Below are 21,227 nucleotides of genomic sequence, written 5' to 3'. Positions count from 1 at the left end.
TCCACCGGAAATAAGTCCATCTAAGATGGCGGACGCCGGAGACAGCGCAGTAGAGTTACTGTTTTTTGATACATTTTCACACGAAAATACAGAGGTATGTCTTTGTGATGTGTGCGATTGAATTCTTAAGTATATATTTTAAGAGAAGAGCGAATGCTTTTGTGCATTAAACCATCTTTTTATGCACACAGCGATTGCTTTCGATTGAAGTTGAGTCTGTGCACAGGCGGAAGGTATCGTCCACTGGACTAGTACTACTATCACATATTTCTGTGATAGTAGTAGTCCAGTGGACGATACCTTCCGCCTGTGGTCTGTGTAGCATAACATTGCAATGCCAATGGCTTCAAGTTCAACTCAAGTGAAGAACAGCACAGACTGGCTTGTGTGTAATAAAATAATATTTGATGTCCTGTGTTTCATGTAATACCAGTATTTTTCAAATTTACATTCAGAAGCTAGATTCTTTCTTCTTGAAACACTTAAAATACCCCCCAGCCTTTGTACACTTGTTTTTGTCACAATTTGTGTGATTGGAAACTCAGCACAATGTTACTTGTTAGTATGTTATTGTTACCTTTTTTCTTTGCCGAAAATGCTAATTTGTGAGAATGTCGAAAAATGCGTGTTCTATTGTTGTTTTCTTTTGCAGGAACTGAATTTAGATCTTGTTCAATTCCCACACCCAGTTGTTATCTATGAAGTGCGGATCATTCCCCTGCGCGCCCAGGTGCAGGCCAACCTCCCAGGGGGTGTCAGGCTGGGGTACGTCTTGATGGCATCAATGTTTTTTAGTCTTTATACACCATGGTACCTGGGTCCAATACACTAGATCAGCTTTCAACAAGGATCATTATTGATATGGGCATAAATGGTTTTTTTAGTCTTTATGCAGCAAAGATCTGACAGTGATAAACAAAGGGGGGTAAGCCCTCTAGATGCATGTTGCGACCCATCTCGTCATCGGCGCTTTTCCGGAAATGACCTGCGCTTTGTTGGAATTCCAACAATGGCCGCCATTGTAGGAATTCCAACTTTGCGCTACGCGATTCTAGAAATGTACCGCGCGCATAGTGAGAATTCTGCTCTTTCTTAGAATGCGATGTAAAATGATACAAGTCATGATGGCCTATGATGATCCTTGTGTTTTAAAGTGATCAATGCTTAGTCTTGAAAAAGCAGATGCATTGTATAACGCACCAAACCAACCGAATTACAAAAAGCAAAACACTTTTGATAGCTTCTGCTGGCTGTAACAACACAGTTCAACGACCCATCCCACTCGACCAAAACGCACCAATTTTTGAGTCACTTGAGAAAAAGTGACTCTATGTAATCGGTCAGTGTTAGTCTGTCCGGCCGGCCGGCCGGCCGGCCGTCCGTAGACACCACCTTAACGTTGGACTTTTCTCGGAAACTATCAAAGCGATCGGGCTCATATTTTGTTTAGTCGTGACCTCCAATGACCTCTACACTTTAACGATGGTTTCGTTGACCTTTGACCTTTTTCAAGGTCACAGGTCAGCGTCAAAGGAAAAATTAGACATTTTATATATCTTTGACAAAGTTCATCGGATGTGATTGAAACTTTGTAGGATTATTCTTTACATCAAAGTATTTACATCTGTAGCCTTTTACGAACGTTATCAGAAAAACAAGGGAGATAACTAGCCTTTTCTGTTCGGCAACACACAACTTAACGTTGGGCTTTTCTCGGAAACTATAAAAGTGACCGGGCTCAAATTTTATGTGAACGTGACTCATTGTGTTGTGAATAGCAATTTCTTCCTGTCCATCTGATGCCTCATATAATATTCAGAACTGCGAAAGTGACTCGATCGAGCGTTTGCTCTTCTTGTACGTAATTTTTAACGTTTCAGATCTTACATTTTACAACAACAAAAACACAACAAGAGTGTTCCGATATAACTTTTCACTGGTAACTATCGAATGTAATAATTTTTTACTCAGTCTTAACTGATTGTATATTAAACCAGAGATCTGTAAACTCACAGTCTCTCTGGGCTGCAGAGGCAGCATTACGTCCCTTTACTGAGTAGGCTCTTGTCACTGCATGGTAATCTAGGCTCTTGAAACGTAATGTGCAAGTCAGTCTGTGCGCTATATTGATGTGATTGTTGCAAAATGTTGATTCAAATTAAAGATAATTTCAGCCTGTTGTAACAAACTAACACTCTACTCTGAGAAAATAATCTTTGTGTTCAAAATAGATCGAGACAGCAGCAACTAGCTAGCTGCATGCGCTGAGTGAGTGTCACTGAGAGAATTGTTACACAGTGTACTCCCACACACCCAATTCAAGACTTCCCCTGTATAAGACCTTGCTTTTTCATATACCTTATTCATGACCTGTGAAAAGGGTATAGGTTGCCATTTCTAGAACGAGGCAGCTCGTTTCCGGAAATGCGGCGCTTTGTTGGAAATCAAATGAGGTTTCGGGAAATCCCGATTATTCCAACTCTGCCCCGGATTCTTACTTTGCGCTCAACATGCATACATGTGTAGTAGAGGAAGCACAAGTTATGGGGAACCAGTCTCCTGGCACCTGAGAGAATAACAAGCATTCAAATGAACAAGCGACTTTCATCCTCTTTTTTAATGCAGCATCTGGGTTGAGTACACCAAATTTGTTCAAACAAAGATCATGTAATTCTGGGTTATGAAACTACATTGTGTCAGTGTGACTGATGATTTGTGAAAGGAAAAATAGCAGCACTATCATATAGTGGCATTGTTAAACGTGGTGTTGGTGATTGCATTAATACTTGATATTATGATAATAATCTTGTGTGCTACATTGATGGAAAAATGCTATTGAAGTCCTTTCCACAACATTTTTTGTAATTTGGTGAAGTTATGAGAGAGAAAATTGATAGAACTTAAGCATTGAAACTGAAAGAGTTCATGAACCTAGCTAACTGTGGCACAAAGAGTTCATGAACCTAGCTAACTGTGGCACAAAGAGTTCATGAACCTAGCTAACTGTGGCACAAAGAGTTCATGAACCTAACTAACTGTGGCACAAAGAGTTCATGAACCTAGCTAACTGTGGCACAAAGAGTTCATGAACCTAGCTAACTGTGGCACAAAGAGTTCATGAACCTAGCTAACTGTGGCACAAAGAGTTCATGAACCTAGCTAACTGTGGCACAAAGAGTTCATGAACCTAGCTAACTGTGGCACAAAGCAGAAACTATCTCTAGAATGTTTTTGTGTGTTGAGAGTAAGTGAGAGAGAGGGAATATTGTCTTATCGAACTTGCTTCGTTATGATTAGAGAAAAAAACCTCTGTTCATTATTTCCTAAACTACTTTTGCAGTGCAACAAATCCATCAGCCTTCAAGTTGGAACTCTTTGTCAACAACCTTGTCCGCCTCAATGCTGCAACGTTTGAGAAACTTGGCATGTAAGTTATAAGTTAATTTTCTGACGTCTTGTCATCACCTTTGTATGTTGCCTTTGCTTCGGAAGTAGTGTTTGGGATTGAATTTTTTTCAATGATTGATTGCATTCTCTTTTTTTTTTTAAATTTCAATAGATATCAACAGACATTATAATAAAAGATACTAATCACAAGTTAAAAAGTGATCTGCAAAAATAACAAGCATATGTGAAGTTTAAACAAAAAATGCACATTTGCACAAAGATGAGTACAAATACAAGTACAAATAGTTCTTTTGTGATAACCTGTGATTACCATAAACTTAAAGAGACTAGTCTGAGTTGATTTTTCCCCTTGAATAGACATTTAGTCATCAATTCCATGTCATTAAAATGATATAGGGTAAAGGTATCTAAATCCGACCGATTTTTGGGGTACCTAAATCCGACCGATTTTCCCAGTCACATCAAAGACGATGTGCGCACGTCACCACAACAGAAGGAATCAATGCCATTCATACTCAGGCCAGTCATGAACAGGTTGATGACGCGACTTTAGGACCAATCGTTTTGTCACGAGAGTTGATTTGCGTCATCGGCTCCGCGGCGCGAAAATTTGCCTTGTGTTGTCTGCTTCGCCAGATCCCCCACAGAGCGAAACTGCAACTTTGTAGCGAAAAAGTACGTCATACGTTTCTTACAAAAAGGTCATAAAACTTGATGAACAGAGTTCTGTTTGATTGAAATGGATGTTACTAAGTGTTTTTGAAAGTGTATTTTGGGGTGTTGCAGGTAGCTCTGTTTCCTCCTTGGGGATGAAGCTACCAGGGGAAGGTATCGTGTTGGAGGTGCGGGTAGAGGGGTAGCCCTCCCGGTGCTCCCCCTTGGACCTCCCTAGTCTAGGACCCTGGGTCTTCGCGAGGTGGCCATTGTGGCGTAATCCCTCCGGACTAGCATAACGTTTCCCTATCCCAAGACCGACCGTGCGTGGTCTATGACCACATCCTCTACGAGGTGACCCTATCAACTAGGCAGCGCAAGCCCCTAGGCGAAACACGGCGGATCTAGAGGAGAGAACCTCGATAAAAAATTTGAGCTGCCATGAAGACGGAGCATGTTGGCTGAGGACAGCGGGCAGACCTCCTGTGCCGACACCCATCTACAGGAGAAAACCAGGCATGCACGCATCAAACCCAACATGGCCATACAAACAGAAAGTGTATTTTGATAGTTCGGACTAAGTCTTCTGGCACTTTTTAATCGAAAAGGAGAAAATCTTATCGGTCAGATTTAGATACCCACTCAAGTATCAAAACTGGGTATCTAAATCCGACCACCTCGCAGAGAATGCAAAACGCTGCACAAAATCGCATGAAAATAATTGATTGTTTACGTTTATGACTCTTGAAAAATCGTATGAACACGGGAAGGTATCAGATTGTGTATTTATTATGTCCAGTCAATCTTGTTTTGATAAAGTAAAAGCCGCAATCACTCCATCTACTTCATGTCAGGTGCGTGCTCTTGTCTTGCTAAACTGATGAATCGACACCAACATCGCAAGTGCGTGGATGGGTGCTTGTCAGTGTTTGCGAGCATGTAAGCCTCAGTAAGCTTAATAGTAATAGAGTGTTTCGCTCAACGAAAGTCACGAAGTTGTGTGTTTGTGTGTGTGTGTAGTGTGTGCGTTTGCGTGTGTGTTAGTGTGTGTGTGCCCACGCTGGGTGTAAGAGAAAATTGACAGAATCGTATTTAGCCTTTATCACATGACCTTGATTCATTGTATAGATAGATCTAGGAACAAGCAATATTTGTTGGGATGACAGAAAAAGGACAGAAGAGATTTGATATTCACAAACACCTCATCCTGGACGATCATTACTCCAACTACACGATCAAAACAAGCCGGAGAGAAACATTACGTTTACTGTCATTTAGTTCCGAGTAGATTTCGGTCGGATTTAGATACCCCCCGGTCGGATTTAGGTTCCCACACCTACCTCCAATGTTTACCGACAAACGCTTCTTTAATAACGGAAAGTAACGACACGGGCACCTATTTAAAACAAGAATTGCGTACGGAAAACGCCGGTCTTACCAGACAAGACATATTTGCTAAACTTTGCGATATAGAGCCTTGGGAATAAAACAATGATCTCAATCGGTCGGAATTAGATACCCTTACCCTATGCGCTGTTATTTCTGATTGAAAATGTGTTTTCAGGCTCGACTACAAAGAGAACACCAACATTCAGTTCAAACCGGAGGCGGAGGTAAGGTTTTTTCTCCGAAGGTCTCACAGATTTAAGATTCTTATTTATGCAGCATAGTATCTGGGTTGAGTACACCAAATTTATGTTCAACAAAGATCATGATATTCTGGGTAATAAAACTACATTGTGTCAGTGTGACTGATGATTTAAAGGGAAAATGGCAGCACTTTAGTTGCATTGTTAAACTTTGATTCTTTACAACTCATGATTGATTACTTTTCAGCGCACACTGTGTCAAATTATGTAACTGTGGTGAACAAACCTCTGGCCTTGCTGCTTACACTTAAAGAGGATAAACATGCCATAAAGATAGTTTTGTCCTTTTTGCTTATCTGTGTGACCAAAATTCTGTTATTATTACCCAGGCCTGAGATGATTGTTTGGCCAGTAAGTAAGTGGGGTGGGAAACTTGTGATCACCTACGTTGGACCGAATGGCAGAAATTATGCTAAAAGTGTCAGCAACAGCACTGACGTAGTCCTAGTGGCTTACTCATACTCCTCAAGTTTTTACTGCAGATTAATTTCAAAACACAATCTCTTTTGCCTTGGTGGTTCAGGTGCCAACAGACGGTCTGGTTCTGAAAGGCTGGTACAACACGGTGACTGTGGCTGTCTACGGCTGCATGACCTCTGCCAAGCCCACCAAGGCCTCGCCACCCCCACCTCCCCCACCCAAGAAAGTTCTAGGTCAGTCCATGCTGTTGTGAGAATCTGTGTCACGGATTTAAGATAGGGCTAGGAGCTGTGGACGTTTTATGACATTGTCACAGTAATGTTTTAGATGTAAAGCGCTTTGCAGATTTTCATTGATTGAATGTAAGTAGAGATGATTATTACCTCGATGTTTTTATAGAAGTTACATCAGTCTAATCAACACAATGATGTGGCAGCTGCACATCAAGAATGTTCTTGTTGGTAGCACTAGCAGTTGATAAGACTTAACATATATTTAGAATTGTTGTTATTCTTAAAAAAAATACAATTTTGTAAATCACAAAGACCACACATGGCCAACGTTGTCTCCCTTTGCAGAATCTCGTCACGAGGGTCGACATGAACCGGCCATGACGGAGGAGGAGCTGTGCAAGTCGGCCCCCTCCACCCAGCATCCCCTGGACTTCATCCAGCAGAGGCTGCAGCAGCTACAGCAGCGCTACACCCCGCAGTCCAACTCACCGCAAGGCTCCGTCCCTCCCGCTGCCATCGCCGGACCCAAGCCCACCCCATCTCCACAGGCCCCCGGTGCACCTTCCTCAGCCACCACTTCGTCCAGAGACATTTACAAGCCCTTTGAGCAGCTTCTGCAGCCTCATCCCAGGGAGCGGGAAGGTCATGAGCCTCCTCGGGAACCCAAGAGGGACTTCACCTTCCCGCCCGAGCCCAAAGAGCCGTACGAAGCTCATGAGAGAGAGTCGAGCCGAGACCCACACGATGATGCTCGTTCTCGTGACTCCAGGGACCGGGATGACTGGGAGTACAGGAGGGACAGGCGGGGATCGGCGGACAGTCGCGAGAGCAGGGACTTCCCGGGGTCCAGGGAAGGGTCTCATGACTCCAGAGACCTGAGAGACAGGGCCAGATACCGGGAGAGGGAGGAGTTTGAACTGGAGAGGGAGAGAGAGCGTGAGCGGGAGAGAGAAAGGGAGCGGGAGAGGGAAAGAGAACAGTGGGAAAGGGAGAGGGAAAGAGAGAGAGAGCGGGAAAAGGAGAAGGAACTGGAGAGGGAGAGAGAACGTGAGAGGGAGAGAGAAAGGGAAAAGAGGGAGAGGGAGCAAAGAGAACGAGAAAAGAGAGAAAGAGAACAGAGGGAGAAGCGAGAGAGGGAGCAGCGAGAAAGAGAACTATGGGAGAGGGAGCGCGAGAGAGAACGCCTGGAAGAGCTGGAGAGGGAGAAGGCTCAGAAGATGAGAGAAATGGCTGCAAAGCCTGCACGACCTCGCACCCCGCCCATGCCAGAGACTGTGCTGTCACCCGAGAGGTCAAGGTCACGGTCAAGGTCACCTGTGTTGCATGACATGCGACCTCCAGAGCCACCATTGCCACCTGAGGAGGAAGCAAAAGTTGCTGTTGCGGGTGAGTAAGAATAAACACACTCGCAGGCTGTTGTGTTTGTTGATTGTTGTACGTAATGTCAAGTGAAATCAAAATAGTTCTTTAATTTCTTCCTAGAATGAACAGTCAGGTAATCCAGTAATGTTCTGTTTGTCATACATGATTGGTTTTTTGTTTTTTTGTTTGTTTTTGGTATCTGTCAAGGGAGATGGTAGCCTGTGCATCTGCTATCATCAGCTTGTTAAGTCACATAATCTTGTTTGCTATATATATGTATAACTTGTATTTCACTTTTGCTGTTTCTTTCACATTTTCACCTGTACCCACCCAACCCAAACTAAGTGGATTTCTAGGTTATAACACTTGAACAGGCAAACACGGATGAAAGTCGAGTCATTCACTCATTGATGCTTGTGTGGTTTCAGGAGCGGGTGACGCGGCTGATGTGGAGATGTATGAGAATCTGTCAGAGAACTCTCCTCACTGCGAAGGCCCGACAGAAGCGGAGGGACCACAGGTACAGCCTTTAACTCTTTGCCAGCCTAGTTCACCCACGGGAATAACACTGGGTAGCGAGCCGGAGAAAGATCCACACGCTCTCAGTGGCGGCAAGCATGCACTGCCAGCTTTACCACACACCGCATTGCATGACAGTCCTACCAAACAGGCTGCAGCACAAACAGCAGCGGGTGTTAAAGATGTGTCGCTCACAGAAACGGTCAGCAAAAGGGGCAGTGCTGAGCGGAAGCAGCTGCCTGCATCGTCCGGTCAGCGTGCCAAAGTTACCGCTGGTGACCAGGTGTCGCAAATTCCATCACTGGTTGGAAGTGACGGCAACAGACGTACGAGAACTAGCGCTCAGCAGCAGCAGCGTCCGGTCCCACCGTCTTGCATGCTCTCTGTGGGTAGTGAAGGAGCAAAGGTGATTCAAGATATCGACCAATTCTCACTTGTAGGTGCTTATTTGCTTGTGCGTTTTGATCTGAAAAGCATACTTAATTAAGCAGCAGAATCAAGTCCCAACTTTTTCCTTATTTGAAAACCGTGAGGCTTTTTGCTGTGTAGTGGTGAGTGAAAATGTGACTCCTGAAAGTGAAAGTTTACACCAACATCATATCACAATAATGCCTTTTGCAAAACTCACGAGCGTTGCTGATTTGTGTGTGAATCAGCAAGTGAAAGTACAGTGGAACCCCCCTTTAAAGACCTCCAAACATCCGAGAAATCCAGGTCTTAAAATGGAGGGAGTCTTACAATGGGGGTAACTTTACACAGCTTATCAGCACAAAGTATGAAAACAGAAGGTCTTAAAAGGGGGGTAACACCATGTCACAATAATGCCTTTTGCAAAACTCACAAGCTTTGCTGATTTGTGTGTGAATTAGCAAGTGAAAGTATCAACATACGCTTCCAGTGTGGCTTTCCTTTGACTCGTCTCTTGCAAAGATCATTTCCTGTTCTTTTGATTTGACGTTTCATTCTTCTTTGCTTTTGCAGTCTCTAACAGTCAGTTGCAGCCTTGATATCTCAACAGACGATTTTCGGAAATGAATCGTGTCAGGATTTGCAATCGTTGTGGGAGAGTTGCGCCCCGCTAACAAAACCTCGTACAAACAGGAAACACAATGTCGACCAGTTACAACGACAATGGAAGCAAATGACTGTCTCTGATGTGTATGTTATGTCATTTCCAATTGATATGCCTTATTCTTTTGAAAATCTAACATCAGAGCCACGATTCACTTGATGGTGATCGCTAAGCACGCGTGTCAGTTTCACACTCTGCCGTGACCTCAAGCGAAACTCACGTGACCTCAGGCAAAACACATTGTTGGCTAACACTCGGGGCAGGCGATCCAGCATTGCCGCAACAAATTGTTAACTGCGATGTGTATATTTTCTACAACAAATGGTTAACTGCGATGTGTATATTTTCTACAACAAATGGTTAACTGCGATGTGTATATTTTCTCAAGTGATGGGGTCATATCAAGCGGACAGCATAACATACACATCAGAGCCAAGTTATTCGCTGTGATCGTTGTTTCAACATGCATGGTCAACCATGTGTTTCCTGTTTGTACGAGGTTTTGTTAGCGGGGCGCAACTCTTCCACAATGCTTGTAAATCCTGACAGAGTTATTTCCGGAAAACTTCTTTTAACTATTGAATATATTTTGTAGCTCTAATTAGAAACTCCAAAAAGACTGTTTTTTGGTGGCATTTGCTGATTTCACTTGAGTGTGCTTGTGTGTGTGTGATTTTATACTTATAATCATTAGACTAGAGTTGATTGAACAAACAAGGTACATGTAATACAGAGAGCAAAGTTGCTTTGCAGTGTGTCCATCAAAAATCCACAAAGAAAGCAGCACACACACACACACACACACACACACACAGACACACACACACACACACACACACACACACACACACACACACACACACACACACACACACACACACACACACACACACACACACACACACACACACACACACACACACAGTGATAAGGCCAAAAAAAAATAGGTGTGGTTACGGTAACATAGCCAAACAAAATAGGGTAGGAAGGTAGGCAATCACTTTTTTTTTTAAACTTTTTTTTCTAATGTGTACAAATTAAACCTACTTGACAGGGAAATAAGTGTGCGACTCGAGCGATTTCGCTTTCATTGCGTTTTCTGCACTCGTTTTCTTGGTTTTTTGGGGTTTTTTTTTGTTGACAAATGTAATAAAAAGTTATAGGGTCGGCCCCTAAAAATAGGGTAGGTCGGGTTACCGTAACCACACCTATTTTTTTTTAGGCCTAAGGCTGATTAGACTTCAGCAGGAACAATGTTTATAGATTCTGTGCATGAACATGAGCATTAGGCAGCAAGGAGCCATTTTCAGGGCAAAAAGAGACTTGCAATGGGGTTTTGTTTTGTTTAAGGCTGTAGTGTAAATCACAGAATACTCATTAACATTTCGGAATACTATTTTCTTTTCAGGAAGAAGAAGATGGCTATGAGGACATTTCTTCCGATGATGAGTTGAATGACGGGGAAGAAACAGAGCTGATCCCTGTAAGTATTCTCATTTCGACATTGTCATGGCGTAACTCATATTTTCAGCAGAAGGCCAAACTGATTATTTGTATTATGAAATAGTGCTTATATTTGTATCTTGTATGGATAGAAAAATAAAAGAATGTTGAATCATGTATTGTCCATCGTATTTTAGAGAAAAATTTCTCATGGAGAATGATTAACTTAGTCATACAGCACAAAACAGCAAAATTGCCAAGAATCGAGTTATGCCAAAATGACAGGACGACGGCAATTTGTTATTCTCAGTTTGACCTACTTCTTTTTCCTTGGTCGCTGTTCCACATCATATCAAACTGACAGTAACAAAATCTTCCTTCCTGTCTGACCATTTTGAAACTGCATGTAGATTGGTCCAGGCTTCCAGCAGGAATAAGAGCATATTTTATCGCGCATACATTACAATAATCTAAAGCCGGATGTTTTCTGGGCAGAGTGAGATTACTGCTGAGTTAATTTTCTAACGGACATCTATGTCAATATAATTTATGTCAAATTAATTCAGCCAAAAACTGCCACTCCGTACAGCATGCAGCAAGTTGGTTGATTTTGTGTATGTGACCAAGTGGAAGGATTCACTCTTCCGGTATGAAAGCTTGAATAACTCTGTGCTGGTCTTCTTGATCCTGCAAAGGAGTGTATTTTTAAAGAGCCTCCTGATACTTATTTTTTTTATTTTATGAAGTCTTATATCGCGCGCGTATCTCCAGACTCGGACTCAAGGCGCAGGGATCTATTTATGCCGTGTGAGATGGAATTTTTTTACACAATGCATCACGCATTCACATCGACCAGCAGATCGCAGCCATTTCGGCGCATATCCTACTTTTCACGGCCTATTATTCCAAGTCACACGGGTATTTTGGTGGACATTTTTTTATCTATGCCTATACAATTTTGCCAGGAAAGACCCTTTTGTCAATCGTGGGATCTTTAACGTGCACACCCCAATGCAGTGTACACGAAGGGACCTCGGTTTTTCGTCTCATCCGAAAGACTAGCACTTGAACCCACCACCTAGGTTAGGAAAGGGGGGAGAAAATTGCTAACGCCCTGACCCAGGGTCGAACTCGCAACCTCTCGCTTCCGAGCGCAAGTGCGTTACCACTCGGCCACCCAGTCCACTTCTACCAGAAAACAAGCAAAATAAGTTAAGTTGAAAGGTATTAATTGATTAATATGACCCAGCATTATTCATGTATAGGAGACATGAAGCTTGAACCCCCTTGACATTACCTCTGTATTATGCCGGGAAGTCTTGAAACTTGCAAACAAACTCAAGATGGTTTTGTTGTGATTGATTTGACTGAGTGGAGCATTTTGGGGATGGGTAGGATCCTTGACTCATTACAGTTGATTTGAAGAATGAAAGTATGACAACTTGTGCTTGTTGTGAAGAATGAAAGTATGACAACTTGTGCTTGTTGTGAAGAATGAAAGTATGACAACTTGTGCTTGTTGTGAAGAATGAAAGTATGACAATTTGTGCTTGTTGTGAAGAATGAAAGTATCACAACTTGTGCTTGTTGTGAAGAATGAAAGTATCACAACTTGTGCTTGTTGTGAAGAATGAAAGTATGACAACTTGTGCTTGTTGTGAAGAATGAAAGTATGACAACTTGTGCTTGTTGTGAAGAATGAAAGTATGACAACTTGTGCTTGTTGTTTGTGTGAGCACAGCCTGAGGAGTTGACAGAAGACCCGACAGAAGAATCCTGGTCCTTCTCCCCGTCCATGTTCAACCCTCTGACGTGCTACCTGGTGCCCCTCGGGGTCAGTCATCACAATACACCACACATTCTCTGTCTTTGTCTCTTGGATTGCACCATTACTTTCCTTGTCATTGTCATAGAACTTGCTGTTGTTGATCTCTGTTCCTGTGTGTGTGTCACTGTGTGTGTGTGTGTCACTGTGTGTGTGTCACTCTGTGTGTGTGTGTGTGTGTGTGTGTGTGTTCATCACATTATTTTTAGTTCTCTTGTACTGTTGCCAATTTCAGGCTGTTCCTTTTGTTGCTGTTATTGTTGTTGTCTCTTGTTATTTTTTACTGTTCGAAAGTCAGCTTGAGTTAAACAGTTGCAGAAATCATGTTCTCGTGTGTTTCATGTTGCCAACATTGTTTTAAGATCTGCCCTCTGATGTTCAATAGACATTTTGACTGCAATAGGCTGTGTTTTGCAGTCATCGTGTTCTCAACTACTGAATAATGTTAACAACAGGTGTTCTCAACTACTGAATAATGTTAACAACAGGTGTTCTCAACTACTGAATAATGTTAACAACAGGTGTTCTCAACTACTGAATAATGTTAACAACAGGTGTTCTCAACTACTGAATAATGTTAACAACAGGTGTTCTCAACTACTGAATAATGTTAACAACAGGTGTTCTCAACTACTGAATAATGGTAATAACAGGTGTTCTCAACTACTGAATAATGTTAACAACAGGTGTTCTCAACTACTGAATAATGTTAACAACAGGTGTTCTCAACTACTGAATAATGGTAACAACAGGTGTTCTCAACTACTGAATAATGGTAACAACAGGTGTTCTCAACTACTGAATAATGTTAACAACAGGTGTTCTCAACTGCTGAATGATATTTCAAACAGATGTTCCGAGACCCGTCCCTGACAGCGTACGAATTGGAGGTGATGAGTTACTCCCAGATGCCTGCGGGGGAAAAGCAACGCCCGGAGGAGGCACAGGGACTTCTGGCCATCATAGAGCAGTTTGCCAAGGGTGATCACACAGAGAAGTGAGACTAGCTTTTATGCTGCAATGTGTGTTGCTTATTGGCACCGTCAGTCTGGCGTTAACCTTCAGTTTATCATCACAGATAACCCCATGCTTTGACATACTCTACAAACATCCTTTCATAAGAACACTAACCGCTAGGCAAGAAATGACTAAGCAGTGAAAGTGATGGTTGTTCCTGCTCCACCCCCACCCCCGACAAGATTTTAACTTTTAAATTGAGATCAAGACCTGAAGAAACAAACGTGAAAAGACATGAGCTTTTTAGAACCATCTACATTTTGACTGTAATAGAACCATCTACATTTTGACTGTAATAGACCCAAAGCAAACTAGTTTTAAGCGTGGCTATGGCCATTGAAACTGTAACAGCAAACAATCTTGCATCGGTCCCGAATAGCCATATTAATGGTTGTTGACTTTGCAAAAGGTTGTGAAGAAGTGTGTGTGTTGCAGTCAGGTAAAAGTCCTTAGTGATTTATATTCCTGTTTGTTGGCATGTCTGCGTGTTGGTTAATTGACCGTCCTTTGTGAACACCAGGTGGGTGAGTGGCCTGGAAGCGATAGCACCACTGTTGACCAAAGGACTGTCCTACCTTCTGCATGTGGACAAGAAGAAACGTGAGTATTTTGCAGTAGTGTTGTCATTTTTGAGTCACTTGAGAAAAAGTGACTCTATGTAATCGGTCGGCCGTCCGTAGACACCACCTTAACGTTGGACTTTTCTCGGAAACTATCAAAGCGATCGGGCTCATATTTTGTTTAGTCGTGACCTCCAATGACCTCTACACTTTAACGATGGTTTCGTTGACCTTTGACCTTTTTCAAGGTCACAGGTCAGCGTCAAAGGAAAAATTAGACATTTTATATCTTTGACAAAGTTCATCGGATGTGATTGAAACTTTGTAGGATTATTCTTTACATCAAAGTATTTACATCTGTAGCCTTTTACGAACGTTATCAGAAAAACAAGGGAGATAACTAGCCTTTTCTGTTCGGCAACACACAACTTAACGTTGGGCTTTTCTCGGAAACTATAAAAGTGACCGGGCTCAAATTTTATGTGAACGTGACTCATTGTGTTGTGAATAGCAATTTCTTCCTGTCCATCTGATGCCTCATATAATATTCAGAACTGCGAAAGTGACTCGATCGAGCGTTTGCTCTTCTTGTTATATTGAATGACAGGTTAGTCGACAGTCGCTGGTTACATAGGGTGCAGGGGAGGTTGGTTGGGAAGGTTTAAATGTGAAGGTCTGTGTCTGTTGGGGGCATTTTGCTTGGTTCTATGCTGAAGAGAATAAGAGGTTATATTTCAGTGTTCTTGGTCTGGCTTTTGTTAATGTTTAGTAATTGCTTAATGAGGGGGGAAGGGAGGGGGGACTTTTCAACCAGGAGACTTCCTGATTACAAGAGGAAAAAAGTGAATGATAAGAAAAACTTTACATAATGTATTATTTTAATGTTTTACTGTTGAGCCTTGTGAAACAACTTTTTGCAAGCACAGAATGCGACAAGAGCTTGAACCTCATCCTCTCTGTGTTATTTTCACAGGTGTGCTCAACACTCTGATGGAGTGGAGCCTGGAGGGACTGAGCGAGGAGAAAGCAGTGAATGTAACAAGACCTTTAACCTGATTCTCTCTGTGTGACAGGTGTGCTCAACACTCTGGTTGAGTGGAGCCTGGAGGGACTGAGCGAGGAGGAAGCAGTGAATGTAACAAGACCTTTAACCTGATTCTCTCTGTGTGACAGGTGTGCTCAACACTCTGGTTGAGTGGAGCCTGGAGGGACTGAGCGAGGAGAAAGCCATGAAGCAGCCCGAGGCCACCTTCAAGATCCGACACCTCAAGATGGGCATCAACCTGGCCACCGCCCTCCTGTCCTGCGAGCCCTCCGTCTCCTTGGCTCTTGTGGTCAGTCGCTTGTCTTTCACACTTCACAATGTTATCCAAAACAAATACAGTGGAACCCCCCCCCCCCCCCCCATTTTAGAGCTCCCAATGTAAGACTCCCTCCTTTTTAAAACCCTCTTTTCATAGACCTTCTGTTCAGCGAAGGCAAGGAAAGGGGAAAGGGTGTGCATGTGTATTTGGTAACATACCCTCTGTTAAAAGTGTTAGTGTGTGTGTTTGTGTGTGTGTGTGTGCGTTTGTGCATGTGTATTTGGTAACATACCCTCTGTTAAAAGTGTTTGTGTGTGTGTGTTTGTGTGTGTGTGTGCATGTGTATTTGGTAACATACCCTCTGTTAAAAGTGTTAGTGTGTGTGTGTTTGTGTGTGTGTGTTTGTGCATGTGTATTTGGTAACATACCCTCTGTTAAAAGTGTGTGTGTTTGTGTGTGTGTGTGCATGTGTATTTGGTAACATACCCTCTGTTTAAAGTGTTAGTGTGTGTGTTTGTGTGTGTGTGCATGTGTATTTGGTAACATACCCTCTGTTAAAAGTGTTTGTGTGTGTGTTTGTGTGTGTGTGTGCATGTGTATTTGGTAACATACCCTCTGTTTAAAGTGTTAGTGTGTGTGTCTGTGTGTGTGTGTGCATGTGTATTTGGTAACATACCCTCTGTTAAAAGTGTTAGTGTGTGTGTGTTTGTGTGTGTGTGTGCATGTGTATTTGGTAACATACCCTCTGTTAAAAGTGTTAGTGTCTGTGTTTGTGTGTGTGTGTGTGCATGTGTATTTGGTAACATACCCTCTGTTAAAAGTGTTAGTGTGTGTGTTTGTGTGTGTGTGTGTGCGTTTGTGCATGTGTATTTGGTAACATACCCTCTGTTTAAAGTGTTAGTGTGTGTGTTTGTGTGTGTGTGCATGTGTATTTGGTAACATACCCTCTGTTAAAAGTGTTTGTGTGTGTGTTTGTGTGTGTGTGTGCATGTGTATTTGGTAACATACCCTCTGTTTAAAGTGTTAGTGTGTGTGTTTGTGTGTGTTTGTGCATGTGTATTTGGTAACATACCCTCTGTTAAAAGTGTTAGTGTGTGTGTGTTTGTGCATGTGTATTTGGTAACATACCCTCTGTTAAAAGTGTTAGTGTGTGTGTTTGTGTGTGTGTGTGCATGTGTATTTGGTAACATACCCTCTGTTAAAAGTGTTAGTGTGTGTGTGTTTGTGTGTGTGTGTGTGTATTTGGTAACATACCCCCTGTTAAAAGTGTTAGTGTGTGTGTGTTTGTGTGTGTGTGTGCATGTGTATTTGCTAACATACCCTTTGTTAAAAGTGTTAGTGTGTGTGTTTGTGTGTGTTTGTGCATGTGTATTTGGTAACATACCCTCTGTTAAAAGTGTTAGTGTGTGTGTTTGTGTGTGTGTGTGCATGTGTATTTGGTAACATACCCTCTGTTAAAAGTGTTAGTGTGTGTGTTTGTGTGTGCATGTGTATTTGGTAACATACCCTCTGTTAAAAGTGTTAGTGTGTGTGTGTGTGTGTATTTGGTAACATACCCTCTGTTAAAAGTGTTAGTGTGTGTGTGTGTGTGTGTGTGTGTGTGTGTGTGTGTGTGTGTGTGTGTGTGTGTGTGTGTGTATTTGGTAACATACCCTCTGTTAAAAGTGTTAGTGTGTGTGTGTTTGTGTGTGTGTGTGCATGTGTATTTGGTAACATACCCTCTGTTAAAATTGTTAGTGTGTGTGTGTGTGTGTGTGTGTGTGTGTGTGTGTGTGTGTGTGTGTGTGAGAGAGAGTGAGAGAGAAATTGTAACCTAAAGATTATATGTTTCCATGTTGACAGACTGCAGACGTTCAGTCCAAGCTGCTAGACCTGCTCGAGTCCCAGTCCATGGCATTCAGTATCCGTCTGCTGATCCTGAAGGCGCTCGACGCCTCGCTCAGGTTCCCCAGTGGGGTTCGCTGGTTCCTGGGCTCCCATCCCGACCAGGCCAAGCGCCGGGCCAGGGAGGACGCCACACCTTACCAGAGAATCGTGGAGCTCATGAGCAAAAAACAGGTATTGGCTCACGTTTGGGGGAAGCAATATTCAGTGTACAAATAACATTAAAACCACATGAAAAACAGATATGGGCTGATATTTGGCAGAAGAAATATTCAGTGTACAAATAAGCTTGAAACCTCTTGAAAAACAGAGGTGTGGTGAAGTTAAAGGTTCTTTCTACAGTGGAACCCCCCTTTTAAGATCTAAAAATCTGAGAAAATCAGGTCTTAAAAAGGAGGGAGTTTTAGAATGGAGGTCAAATTACACAGGTTATGAAGAGAACATGTGGAAAAAACAAGGTCTTACAAGGGAGGAAATGTTATATTGGGGAATGGTAAAAGGGGGTTTCCACTGAGGCTTGTTCAAATCACAAATAATGTCTGACTGATGGAGGAAATGTTATATTGGGGAATGGTAAAAGGGGGTTTCCACTGAGGCTTGTTCAAATCACAAATAATGTCTGACTGATGGAGGAAAGAGACAGGATCATCAATTTAACATTTTTGTCCTTGAACAGAAGCAACTTTTAATAAGTAAAAAAACCAAAAAACGTTTCATATAAGTCTTCTGATGTAACTGGTACCTGTCCCACACTCCCTGGCCAAGATGGTGTGAAATAAAAGCTTTAAGTCTCCCGAGTACTTTGATGACATAAATTGTGCATTACCTGTAAAGAACGTCTTATGGGCTGTTGCTTGTTTCAGCTGGCGCAGGTGATGATGGGACTGAAGAGCCTTCTGCGTAAAGCTCACACCTACCAGACCTTCATGAAACTCCGGGCTGCAATAGATCAGTCAGTTCACATTTCACTCTTTCTTTTTTTCTTCTTTTTTTTATGCGAGAAATGGACAATTTAAAACAATCCATATATCTGTTTGTTTGTGGAATGGGTCAGGGGATATAGTCTGTAGCTGTTGTTTGTGGAATGGGTCAGAGGATATAGTCTGTAGCTGTTGTTTGTGGAATGGGTCAGAGGATATAGTCTGTAGCTGGATAGTTGTGCATAAAGCTCACACTTACGAGAACTTCATGAAACTACTGACAGCAATAGATCAGTCAGTTCACATCATGCTCTTTTTTTTCTGTTTTATGCGAGAAATGAACAAAGAAAAATATGAAAAGAGAAATCACAGAACTACTACCTGAACCTCTTGAGCTTGTGTTGATCTCATGAAATTATGTTCTCAAACTTTCCCTGGGGATGCACTCTAATATTTGTACACACACTTGCCATTGGATTTTCTCTTTTAATTTGTCATTAGATTTTCTCTTTTAATTTGTCATTGGACTTTATCTTTTAATTTCTCATTGGATTTTATCTTTTAATTTGTTTTCAATGTATGTAGATGGTGTGTGTGTAGCCACCAATGCCTGCACACTTTTCTGTGACTGTGCAGTGTCTTGGACTCGCTGCCAGCCGTGGAAGACGAGGATGCGACCACACAGAAAGCAACATCGGCGGGCGGGGGAGGGGGAGAGGAGGGGGAGGAGGACATGGAGGAGGGAGAGAGCAGTCTCCGCGTGGAGGAGGAAGACATTGACAAGATCGTCGCCTGTCTCGACGAGCTGCACAGAATCTTTGCTCTTCCTCATCAACATATTGTAAGTGTGGAGAAATCAAGCCTGTCTGTACTGCAGAGGGAAGGTGCACGAAGCCAAAGTGGGTGCCAGCCAAACGGGGGTGGTACACAGCCGTGAGGTCTGTTTGGTTGAAATTGACATTTGTTGCAATTTTAACCAATCAGACCCCACGCTTTGTTCTCAGCCAATTGGGTGGCACCCACTTCTGCTTCGTGCAAGCCCGATGTCATGAACTGAAACCTCTGCTGAACAATCCTTCTCATTGCGGTCAATGCGCATGCGCCAATCTTGGCCTTAAAAGATGCGACCCTTTGATCGAACAAACCTAGGGTAAGGGTTAGGGTTAGGGTTATGGTTAGGTTGTTCACGACCTGATTAATCTCCCCATGTTAGCGCATGCGCATTGAGAAGGATTGTTCAGGCAGAGGTTTCAGTTTGTGACACAGGCTCCCAAGTGTGCAGACTACTATGCATTGGGGTGTGCACGTTAAAGATCCCACGATTGACAAAAGAGTCTTTCCTGGCAAAATTGTATAGGCATAGATAAAAATGTTCACCAAAATACCCGTGTGACTTGGAATAATAGGCCGTGAAAAGTAGGATATGCGCCAAAATGGCTGCGATCTGCTGGCCGATGTGAATGCGTGATGTATTGTATAAAAAAATTCCATCTCACACGGCATAAATAAATCCCTGCGCCTTGAATATGTGCGCGATATAAATTGCATTAAAAAAAAAAAATAATAAAAATCCCTGCGCTTAGAACTGTACCCACGGAATACGCGCGATATAAGCCTCATATTGAAATAGCCAAACATAGTGAAACACTCCATTTCTCTCCCTGTAATCCATGGCATGCCTTGGAGTCCCATCATAAAATGAAATGAATATTCAGTAAATGACACTCCTGTAAGGCTGTATATCATGTGGGTAAGTTGGTCCTATACAGATGTCAAACCTTTTGTTTATCTGTTGCTTTCATGTGACTTTCAACAAGATCTCTGCGACTGAAAAAGTTACTGGTCCGTAACTTTTTCAAAGTGTGCCCATGTTTATGCAGTTTAATATGGGAACATATTAAGATCTGTACGGAGACTGAATTTTGTCCAGAAAATCTTCTGAGGAAGACCTTTAGGGTCACAGCATTGGTAGACAGAAAATACAGTTGGTTGTTTTCTTTCACCTGTGTTTGCCCTTAACTTATATAATATAGTTACTAAGTTATGGCTACTGTACATAACTTATATAATATAGTTACTAAGTTATGGCTACTGTACATAACTTATATAATATAGTTACTAAGTTATGGCTACTGTACATAACTTATATAATATAGTTACTAAGTTATGGCTACTGTACATAACTTATATAATATAGTTACTAAGTTATGGCTACTGTACATAACTTATATAATATAGTTACTAAGTTATGGCTACTGTACATTACTTATATAATATAGTTACTAAGTTATGGCTACTGTACATAACTTATATAATATAGTTACTAAGTTATGGCTACTGTACATAACTTATATAATATAGTTACTAAGTTATGGCTACTGTACATAACTTATATAATATAGTTACTAAGTTATGGCTACTGTACATAACTTATATAATATAGTTACTAAGTTATGGCTACTGTACATAACTTATATAATATAGTTACTAAGTTATGGCTACTGTACATAACTTATATAATATAGTTACTAAGTTATGGCTACTGTACATAACTTATATAATATAGTTACTAAGTTATGGCTACTGTACATTTCTCAGAGTGATGGCTTTTTACCATGCTAGATTATTCCTTTCAGAGTCAGCCTAAAAGTTTGCTGCCAGTCCGATCACTGTCAGACAAAGCTTACACCAACCCTGCCGATGTCTACCCGTCCCTCTTCCGTTTGGCCAATCACTGGTAAGTACACTGCATTTTGCATGCATTTCAAACGTCTGTATACCCTGTATGTCTTTCTCCTTGTCTGTTGCTCTCTCTCCCTCTCTGTCTCCACTCAGTTCACTCTTCTTTCCCTTCTTCTTCTTCATCATGGTACATGTACACTCTTACTCTAACGTCAAGTGGGGAAGTCTGGGAGTATGTAGCAGTACTTCAGAGGTCCACTGCTCAACTGTACATC

General features: G+C 42.1%; 1 protein-coding gene across 2 annotated transcripts in view; it reads left to right on the top strand.

The window, feature by feature from the left end:
• Positions 1 to 9: 9 nt before the first annotated feature.
• LOC138959567 (protein virilizer homolog) overlaps positions 10 to 21,227 on the top strand; it is a 79,663-nt gene continuing 58,445 nt past the window's right edge. The window contains exons 1-16 of one of the 2 annotated variants that reach the window (XM_070331107.1): positions 10 to 94; positions 653 to 765; positions 3,341 to 3,427; positions 5,627 to 5,675; positions 6,235 to 6,364; positions 6,710 to 7,750; positions 8,155 to 8,651; positions 10,726 to 10,800; positions 12,502 to 12,594; positions 13,437 to 13,582; positions 14,123 to 14,202; positions 15,336 to 15,496; positions 17,309 to 17,524; positions 18,214 to 18,302; positions 18,907 to 19,111; positions 20,907 to 21,007. In XM_070331107.1, coding sequence (XP_070187208.1) covers positions 26 to 94; positions 653 to 765; positions 3,341 to 3,427; positions 5,627 to 5,675; positions 6,235 to 6,364; positions 6,710 to 7,750; positions 8,155 to 8,651; positions 10,726 to 10,800; positions 12,502 to 12,594; positions 13,437 to 13,582; positions 14,123 to 14,202; positions 15,336 to 15,496; positions 17,309 to 17,524; positions 18,214 to 18,302; positions 18,907 to 19,111; positions 20,907 to 21,007 — 3,152 coding nt within the window. In that variant the 5' untranslated portion in view covers positions 10 to 25. The remainder of the gene's footprint in view (positions 95 to 652; positions 766 to 3,340; positions 3,428 to 5,626; positions 5,676 to 6,234; positions 6,365 to 6,709; positions 7,751 to 8,154; positions 8,652 to 10,725; positions 10,801 to 12,501; positions 12,595 to 13,436; positions 13,583 to 14,122; positions 14,203 to 15,335; positions 15,497 to 17,308; positions 17,525 to 18,213; positions 18,303 to 18,906; positions 19,112 to 20,906; positions 21,008 to 21,227) is intronic. The other variant, XM_070331115.1, reaches the window with a different exon arrangement.

The sequence above is a fragment of the Littorina saxatilis genome, linkage group LG1 (assembly GCF_037325665.1).
Source record: "Littorina saxatilis isolate snail1 linkage group LG1, US_GU_Lsax_2.0, whole genome shotgun sequence".
In the NCBI taxonomy this organism is placed as follows: Eukaryota; Metazoa; Mollusca; class Gastropoda; order Littorinimorpha; family Littorinidae; genus Littorina; species Littorina saxatilis.
The sequence above is the reverse complement of the archived record's forward strand: the minus strand, read 5'-3'. Positions and strand labels throughout refer to the sequence as shown.